Source organism: Primulina huaijiensis, chromosome 5 (assembly GCF_012295235.1).
Source record: "Primulina huaijiensis isolate GDHJ02 chromosome 5, ASM1229523v2, whole genome shotgun sequence".
Taxonomy (NCBI): Eukaryota; Viridiplantae; Streptophyta; class Magnoliopsida; order Lamiales; family Gesneriaceae; genus Primulina; species Primulina huaijiensis.
Genome location: NC_133310.1, coordinates 3,908,353 through 3,918,629, shown reverse-complemented (window position 1 = coordinate 3,918,629; position 10,277 = coordinate 3,908,353). Strand labels below are relative to the sequence as shown.

At 35.6% G+C, this 10,277-nt stretch overlaps 1 protein-coding gene across 3 annotated transcripts; it reads left to right on the top strand.

The window, feature by feature from the left end:
* On the top strand, positions 1-8,321 carry LOC140976432 (ubiquitin-conjugating enzyme E2 27-like). Of its 3 annotated transcripts, none has more exons than XM_073440576.1 (5): positions 1-308; positions 7,008-7,056; positions 7,590-7,731; positions 7,847-7,936; positions 8,075-8,321. In XM_073440576.1, exons 1-5 carry the CDS (start codon positions 128-130, stop codon positions 8,180-8,182), a joined length of 570 nt encoding a protein of 189 aa, XP_073296677.1. In that variant the 5' UTR covers positions 1-127; the 3' UTR covers positions 8,183-8,321. The 3 variants fall into 3 exon arrangements, with proteins under 3 accessions (XP_073296677.1, XP_073296678.1, XP_073296676.1); XM_073440575.1 differs by having other exon boundaries at positions 3-308; positions 7,572-7,731; XM_073440577.1 differs by lacking the exon at positions 7,847-7,936 and having other exon boundaries at positions 7,572-7,731.
* Positions 8,322-10,277: the final 1,956 nt, after the last annotated feature.

Sequence of the window (10,277 nt, the reverse complement as noted above, 5' to 3'; positions counted from 1 at the left end):
CGAACAGATTCGAGAAGAGGAAACAGTTCTACACAGCCTTTTTCGTATCTGCTTGGGAAAGAGAGACCACTTTATCTCTGCCCATAAAATCCCATAATTGTAGCCAGAGGATTATCGAAGCTTAAAAATGGTGGATTTTGCTAGAGTGCAGAAGGAATTGCAAGAGTGCAATCGAGATTTTGAGGTGTCTGGCATAAACGTTGTTCCAAAGAGTGAAGTTAATCTTACCCACTTTCTCGGCACAATCCCTGGTCCTCTTGGCACCCCTTACGAAGGCGGAACTTTCAAGATCGATATCGTTTTGACTGGTAATCATTGGTTTACATTCATGTTATTTTCTAATGGGCTTAGATGCTCGAGGGATCGCGTGCAATTGGGTTTTCGAAGACGATTTTGTCGTGATTTTCTTTTTTAGCTTAATTTTGGTGCTTTCTTTTTTAGTTTAAATTTCGTGCTTTTCTGGTCTTGTCGCAAATTATTCTTCAAAAAGAAAAAGAAAATTAACAAGGTTATTTCGTTAATGTTCGTTTACGTGTTCATTATTTCTGTGAACTTGTTAGATTCTTGAAGTTTTTACTGCCGGGTTATTATTGTGGGTTTCTTGTTTTGGGGGTACAAAATCAAATTTTGCTGAATGGTGCAAAGATTGGTGGGGGATTGATTCGTTTATAATTGTGTATGTGCGTGTAAGGTTGGATGAGTTATTTAATTATTTTTACGTATAATATTTGATTTGTTTTTATAAAATTCTTCTGTTCTTGAGTAACAGAATGAGCTACTTGTGGTTTTGTGTATCGATGAAGTTGGATCTTGTTTTAGGCTGTTATCTTGATACCTCGTATCAAGCTCTTCAAGTTGGATTCTACTTGCTGTGATAAAATCTTGCGTTTCATCTTTGGGATTATGGCATTGTAAATTGTAATTGGTAATTTATGGTTCAAGAATTTAGTAATACTTGATGAGTGGATTTACCTTTACCCTTATCTTTTTGCACAATGCTCGATCCTGTGTCATTTAACCATATACAGATTAATTCATGAGGATAAACATAAATTTTAAGGTTTAATGAACTAAAACTTTCTGAATTTGGATGAATTTTAAATAATCCAGAAAGGACTAAACATATAGCTTCTATTAGTTTATTACAAGGCCTGGAGTGCAATGTCCTCTCTCTTTTATCATAATGATACATACCATTAACGTTTCCAAAATATAAATTTCTCATACTGTCAACAAATTTAATGTACATAATGTGATACCACTTTCGTCAACGTTTTCATACTTGTCATTAACCTAGTAGAAAACATAGAACTGGAAAAGCAACCAAACTTATTATGATACATCGAAAGTTGACTTTAGAAAACATATTTGTAAGAAATTTTTCAGTGAAAGCACCGCAAAAATGACTAGACGTTACAACTTTTACCATGTTCCCATGGAATTTCTACCTATATATGGTCCAAGAGTTAGTGTTGCAACATAGTACCAAAAATTTAAAAATCCGTACTTCAACTATCTGTGCCTATGGTTAGGAACCCATACAGCACAGCATATGGCAACAGGTTCCTTCAAACTTAATTTAGGAAGCAAATCTTACACATGTGGCACCATGTGTCCTCTTTATATCTGGAAATTTTTTAACTTATAAACACCTATTACCTATGGGCTTTCTATGGTTTAACTTGTTCGTACTTCATGCAAATCTTGTCATAGAAACAATTAATTTAAATAAATGTGTGGGATTCTCCGAAAATGAAAATAAACTTAGCTGAACTCGAATTTTGGACATAATTTCTTGCTTGGTAGCACACCTTTTTTTCTTTTGTTCTTGTTGTTTGTGCTTCATATTATTTTTACACGTATCAGTTCAAATATCACCAGGATGTAAAGCTTAGAATGCTTAATCTTGTGTTCAACTTCCAAAATGGGCGCCTGAATCTGAAAGTGATAGTTGGATGGCTCTGTTAATCTTCTGTTCATCATCTTGCTAATTTCAACTAACCTTATCCTGGAGAGTTTTATGGCTGACATTAACTCTTCCAGTCTCCTTTTCTGCATTACATAAACTAGAGGATAAGTCAGGTGTGGCTATCGTATGAGTTTGAGCTGTCATTGTGTTATTTTACATTTGTGAAATCCTATTATGTGGAATACTGTGGGATGGGTGATAATAATAGAGGTAGATGATTTACTCACATTATTTGGAAATACATAGCTACTTTATTTACACATGGTTTTACATTACTAGCGAGGCCCAATGAGCCTAGTTGACATCCGAACTCATCATCCGGTGTCATTACATCACCTGACTGTTGGGGAATTACACCCGAAGCGATGCCGACCACGATGATAATATAGTACCCAAAAATTGCGGAATAAAATAACAAACAAGAACACAAAGATTTACGTGGTTCGCCCAATATAGGCTACGTCCACGGAGCACTGCAACTTTTATAACTGGAAGAAATATTACAAGTGTATACACCAATATACTAAATATCTCACTCCCAACCCGAGTATACCGAGAAAGTAAAAGCTTTTGATTTTGGGATACTAAAAGCAAACAAAGAAGGCTCAATTTATAACAAAATTCTTAAGCCAACATTGAAAGAATCCCGATGTGGGATTCCAATTTGCTGAATTTTTTATTCAGCATGGGCCCCACTTTACCTAACATTTCTCCCACTTGAAGACTTGATTTCAATCATGTCTTCACACAATCAGTGCAGCAGCTCGTACCTCTTTTGTTAGTCCAGGAGACTAACTGAAGTCAAACACAACTTCTGTTTTTCAATTATGTCAGTGATCAAATTCTTGTCGAAAAAGTTCGCAAGATGGATTCTGGTGAAGGAACATTATCAAGTTCTGCTCTAAATCTCGAGAATAGAGAAAGGGGTAGGAGTGACGAAAAGAGTTTTAACCGATGGCGCGGTAGGTCCAAGTCAAGAAATGGAAAAGAAAAAAAACAACTTTGAAAAGAATTTGAAGTGCTGGAGCTGTGGTGAAACTGGTCACTTGAAAAAGAACTGCAGATCAACGAAGAATAATGCCAATGCTGTCACTGAGGAAGTACATGATGCTCTGCTATTATCCATGGAAAGCCCTGTTGATTCTTGGGTTATGGACTCAGGAGCTTCGTTTCATACCACTGGTAATCGTGATGTATTCGATAATTACATTGCGGGAGATTACGGAAAAGTTTTCCTGGCTGATGGAAAACCTGTGGAAATAATTGGTATGGGTGATATCCGGATGAAGATGAAAAATGGATCTGTCTGAAAAATCAACAAAGTAAAGCATGTACCAAAGTTGACACACAATCTGATTTCAGTGGGACAGCTTGACGACGAAGGTCATAAGGTGACCTTTGGTGATGGTTCTTGGAAAGTGAAAAAGGGAGCCATGATTGTTGCTCGAGGAAAGAAAACTGGAACACTGTATATGACTTCCAGTTGCAGAGACACATTAGCATCTGTGGATGCTGGAGCGAATTCAAGTCTATGGCATTATAGACTTGGACATATGAGTGAGAAGGGAATGAAGATGTTGGTGTCAAAAGGAAAGCTACCAGGATTAAAGACTGTTGAACACCAACTATGTGAAAGCCGTATCTTTGGAAAGCAGAAGAAGGTAAGCTTTTAAAAAGGCGGTAGAGAACCGAAAGCAGCAAAGTTGGAGCTGGTTCATACTGATGTATGGGGACCATCTCCTGTGACATCCCTTGGAGGCTCGAGATAGTATGTCACATTCATTGACGATTCGAGTAGAAAAGTTTGGGTTTATTTTCTGAAAAATAAATCTGATGTTTACGATACCTTTAAAAGGTGGAAAGCCATGGTGGAAAATGAGACTAACTTGAAGGTGAAGTGCTTACGGTCTGACAATGGTGGAGAATATGAAGATGATGACTTCAAGAAATATTGTGCACAGAACGGGATCAAGATGGAGAAAATCATTCTTGATACACCTCAACAGAATGGTGTAGCTGAAAGGATGAACAAGACCTTGAATGAACACACAAGGAGCATGAGATTGTATTCTGGATTGCCAAAATCATTTTGGGCTGATGCTGTTAACACTGGTGCATATCTGATCAACAGAGGACCTTCGGTACCACTGGACTACAAAATACCCGAAGAGGTTTGGAGCGGCAAAGAAGTAAACCATTCTTTCTTGAAAGTGTTTGGATGTCTATCTTATGTTCATATTGATTCAGCAAGCAGAACAAAACTTGATCCGAAATCAAAGAAGTGCTTCTTTATTGGTTATGGAGATAATGAGTTTGGTTATCGTTGCTGGGATGACCAAAATCGGAAGATCATTCGGAGCAGGGATGTAATCTTTAATGAGAAACTTCTGTACAAGGACAAGTCAGACATTGGAGCTGGAGATGAATGTCCTGAAGTCAAAAAGACTGATGAAGTGTCATTGACAAATATTCCTGTGAATGAATCGAAAACCAGTAACCAGGAAGATGAAGAAGAAACTGCACAAGATGATGACCCACAAACTCCGATGATTGAACTCAGGAGATCTTTGAGAAACCATTAGACCACCTGATAGATACTCCCATGCACTTCACTATATTTTGCTGACAGACAAAGGTGAACCGGAGACCTATGAAGAGGCAATGCAAAATGATGATTCAACCAAGTGGAGTTGGCCATGGAAGATGTGATGGATTCACTGTCATCCAATCAGACGTGGGAGTTGACAGAACTTCCGCAAGGCAAAAAGGCGTTACATAACAAGTGGGTGTACCGGTTAAAAGAAGAGCATGATGGTAGCAAGCGGTACAAGGCAAGACTTGTTGTAAAAGGCTTCCAACAACAGGAAGTCATTGGTTACACTGATATTTTCTCTCTGGTGGTAAAGTTAACTACTATCAGGACTGTACTTGGATTGATGGTAAAAGAAGATTTACATCTGGAACAGTTAGATGTAAAGACGACGTTTCTTCTTGGTAAGCTAGATGAAGAAATGAATCAATCACAGAGATATGAAGTACGGGGGAATGAGAAAATGGTGTGCAAACTTCAGAAGAGCTTGTATGGTCTCAAACAAACTCCAAGACAGTGATACAAAAAGTTTGATGGTGTAATGAATAATGATGGTTTTCTGAGGTACCAGGCCGATTACTATTGTTATGTGAAGTTTGATGGTTATTATATCATACTACTGATATATGTAGATGATATGTTGATAGCAGGAGATTGTCTGGAGGAGATTGATAAATTTGAGAAATAGTTATCAAAGGAATTTGCTTTGAAAGATTTGGGTGCTGCAAAACAAATCCTTGGAATGGGGATCCTTAGAGATCGGGTGAATGGAGTCTTGAAGCTTGAGAAGATTTTTGGAAGCAAGAATCCAGGTGATTTGCTCACGAAGGCTGTTATCATTGAAAAACTGAAGTTGTGTTTGACTTTAGTTGGTCTCCTGGACTAACAAAAGAGGTATGAGCTGCTGTACTGATGGTGTGAAGACATGATTGAAATCAAGTCTTCAAGTGAGAGAAATGTTAGGTAAAGTGGGGCCCACGCTGAATAGCAAATTGGAATCCCACATCGGGATTCTTTCAATGTTGGCTTAAGAATTTTGTTATAAATTGAGCATTCTTTGTTTGCTTTTAGTATCCCAAAATCAAAAGCTTTTCAGCTTTGATTAAAAGAGAGTGCATAGAAAAAAGAGTGTATTTTTTTCTTGAGTGCGGGAATTCTCTTGTGTGAGAAGAAATTATTTTCTCGGTATACTCGGGTTGGGAGTGAGATATTTAGTGTAATGGTGTATACACTTGTTATAATATTTCTTCCATTTATAAAAGTTGCAGTGCTCCGTGGACGTAGCCTATATTGGGTGAACCACGTAAATCTTTGTGTTCTTGTTGGTTATTTTATTCCGCAATTTTTGGGTACTATATTATCATCGTGGTCAGCATCGCTTCGGGTGTAATTCCCCAACACTGACAAGATTACTAGACTCACCTCTCACCACTGATTTTTCAGAAATAAATATAAAATGTCATTTTGCAGCCGAAGTTTGGTGGACTTGATTCTTGTTGAGAACTTTGCATTTTCGTTTTGACAAATTATACAATGAGATTTTTTGTTTGTTTTTATGACTATTGAGTCTTCTGTGCCTTATGCTTCTTAGTTGATCCAGTATCTGGATACAGCTAATATGATTCCCAGATGGTTGGAGATTGTTAGAGCTTTTAAATTAGGGAGATGTCTATTTTTGTGCGATAGTTTCTGTAAGAGTCAGCATAGCAGATAGCTCAAGTGTTATTTGATTGGCGCCCAATTGAGCAAGAGCCTGTTTTGTACATGAAAGGCTCAAGTGGTTCTCTGTACTCTGAGAAATGCCTAAGAAAAATAAATTTAAGTATGTGCATGATAATCTCATCTGGAGACTCAAGTTACAATTTGTGCGAAATAAAATTTATGACTGCAAGTTACAAATCACATTTCTGAATGACATCACATTATTTTGCACGATTAGATGGATGTTGGTGATAGATGGGCTCTTATATGTGTATAAGTTTATGCAGTAACGTGCTGATTTTTGGTCATACAAACTTTTCTCTGTATTATTACTTTCGGATCCTTCTATGCTTTTACGAAAGCACAAAAGTAGCCATTTCTGATCCTAGAAAAGAGGTTTGCTTATGATTGCTTATACAGTTAATATTTGTGTATAAAAAGTGGTCATAAGGAGCATTGAAGGAGCCGACTGCGGACTGCCAACAAAAACCAATTTTTTATAAGGTCTTTCAGATTTCGGACTGTTGAAAAAGATGGAAACGGGTAAATTGCTGCAAGCTAAAGAGCTTATTATGTTTTTCATGCCTTTTTTTTTGTCAGTGAATAGCAATGAAACTTTGATACTAAATTGGTTTTTCTTTACAATGTAGGGATTTGATTCTTATTACAAGTGGGCATTAGTTAGTAATATGGTATCAATAGCTATTTAGCTTGAATTTCATGTGTTCACGTTTTCCTTCCTTGCAGATGGATACCCATTTGAGCCTCCCAAGATGAAGTTTATCACAAAAGTATGGTACGTTGAAAAAATTTGTTCTGATGACTTTGCCTCCTCTTCATGGTTCATATGAAACTCCTGTAGTCTTCCTTCATTTCTTTCTGATACATTGCTTTTAAGGCACTGGCGAGTTTTGTGTCGAAAAATGGGAGCTAAGTTACTGGATTTTATGGGACGTTTATGAAAATGCTGAAACATTTGTAATTGTACTTGGAACTTACACGTTGCTAGGGAAGGGATTCATCTTAACACTCAATTGTTTGTGTTATTTTCATATTTTTCACAGCGACCTTTTACAACAATATTTTACAAGTTTGCCTTTTCATTTTAAATTAGGGGTGATAGAAAACAGGGCAGCCCATCTTACAAGCTAATGTCTCATCATTTTTTTATGTTGCTATTAATATATCGGTCCATCTTCTATTGGCGTTGACCTTTTTTCCCTTCATTGCTGTAACAAAATTTCTTTTTCCATAGGCTTCAAGAAATTATTTACATTTTTAGTATTTCTATATCTCCTTTTCCAATCAAAGGCATCCTAACATAAGCAGTCAAAGTGGTGCAATATGCCTGGATATCCTAAAAGATCAATGGAGCCCAGCCCTGACTTTGAAAACAGCACTTCTTTCTATACAGGCATTACTCTCTACTCCTGAACCCGACGATCCTCAAGATGCTGTGGTAGCACGACAGGTGTTTTTCTCTGCATAATTTTTTCTTACCCTCCCCATTCTTAACTTTTTTCCCACGATTCGTTGTCTTCAATGTTATCAACCATTGACTAGTTATTTTTATATATATTCTTTAGTATCTTAAAGAATATCGAACTTTTTTGTGCACCTCTCGCTACTGGACTGAAGCATTTGCCATGACATCGTCTCTTGATGTTGAGGAGAAGGTTAGCTACATTCAACATCCCTTTTTTTAATCATGCTATAAATATTCAAGAAGCTTGAAGAAAAAACATGTGTAACGATACACAGGCCTAATTTTCCTGCCGATAATCCCAGATTATTATTTTCATTAATTTCTACAGGTGAAAAAACTTGTGGAGATGGGGTTCCCTGAAACATTGGTACGGAGTGCTTTGGAGAGCGTTGGTGGTGATGAAAATTTGGCACTTGAGAAGCTTTGTTCTGGTTAACATAATCGTTTTGATGGTTAGTTTGGACAATGAAAACTGATTATGCCAGTTGGGATTCTGTCTATATGATATAAATGACACCATACCTTCATGCAATACTGTTCGTGTAGTTGTCATCTTATCAGCTTTCACCGGTTAACATGTTTTCGTGGGGCTGAACCATTCTAAATCGAGTGCTAGGTTCAACGGTTGGTCAATGTTACATCGAAAGGAAAATTCCAAGATTAATAATTTTTTAATCTCGAAGAGAATATTATAGAACATCATAAATTTTAAAAATAAAGTAAATTTATCTGTCATTTCATACATTTTTTTGTTATTGAGTCTCGAACCCGAGACCTAATCGTAAATATAAGGTACACAACATTTAACTAGTATGGTTAACATACTGGTTCCTGGCTGGGTCATTGAAATCATTCCACCCCTCAGGAGCAATAATATCAGACATATTTGTGAGTGAAAACACAACAGCGGAGAAAGGCCTCCCTCCAAGCTCAGCCGAGCCATATTCTTCCACTCCTCGTATGCTGCAGTTCACGAATGCAAAACAGCTGTTTTCTTCCTCGGAGGCCCGGCCATGAGCCGTCACCGCCCCGTTTATGTTCCTTGTGCCGGCTGGTACTGGGGTGGCTATGAGCCGTCATTAATAAAGCCCTCCGACGTTAGAGAGAACACATGCAAAGAGAAGAATGCTTGAATATAAATAAGCAAGAGAGTTTTGAGGATTTGTGTTGTGAGTAAATTAAATAAATTTAACAAGTGACCTTACCCATGTACTTATGTTGATCACGTAACTTAGAATAACTAAATCCAAGGGTGTTACTCAATTCATTGCAAAATTTTATGTATTAGTTATTAGAAAGTGAAATTTTGTGATAAATTTATATGGATTTAATTACAGTTTTCTCCAAAAACCGCGTCATTAAATAAATGAATAGGAAAAATAGAATTGTTTTCCTTAAAAGTGGTAGAAATTGATTTAAAATAAGGATTTTTTCCAAAAAAATTAATTTATTGGCGATGTTTTCTTTAAAAATTTCATATGAGACCGTGTCATAGTCAACTTGGTGAAACAGATATCCTATCTAATCCAAGTTATGAAAAAATATTATTTTTCATAACAAAAATATTTTTTTTGCACTCCAGATATGGAATATATCGACTCATCTAACTAACATAAATATGTGAGACCGTCTCACATGAAACATACTCAATTTTCTTAAGTTGCGTTTGAATTTTAGAAAGCACTTAAATAAACTTCCAAGTTATCGATTTTAAATCAATTGTCAAATAAATTTAGCCATACGACAAATGCTTTTATTATAAATTTGAAATTCTTAACTTCAAATTCAGCGATTCAAATACAAATCATAGATTGTCCTAAACTTCCACCTTCTTATTGCTCTTTCAAATCTTAAATACTTAAAACACAAATTTGTATGCGAATTATTGATAAATTCACAAATAGGTACATGAATTATTGTAAATTGCTCATTAGGTTACATGATTCAACTAAAAAGTCCATTTTACCCTTAAATTATATTGCTCATAAGTGCAGTTACTCTTATTAAATTCAATTAGATACACATTTTTAATTTCAAGATTATTTATTTTTTTTAAAATAATTATATTTATGATAAATGAGTATCACACTTTTGTATTGAACTATAATTATTAATTAATGTAAATATATATCAATAGATAAATTATATAATAGAATATAATATATTTTAAAAATATGTATAATGATATGTTATAAATCATGTATAAAAATATATTAATATGTTGATAAAAATATGATTAAATAATTTTTTGTTATCGGAGTTCTAAGGTACTGTTTTTGGATTGCCGAAGCAAGCTCAATCATCATTTTAATTTTTCAAAATATGGTATTGATCCGTTAGAAATTCGAAAAAGTTTTCAACATAAAAATTATAGATTACGAAGAAAAATCTCTTGGAAAAAACCGTTCGCATTTGGCCACTGTAGCATCAATATGGCGGTGTTTCATTCATTGTTTTGGTTTACATGATCATTCCGAGAAAGGATAATTTTCCACTTTATTTATGCATTGTTGAGAAGTTTAATGGTTTTA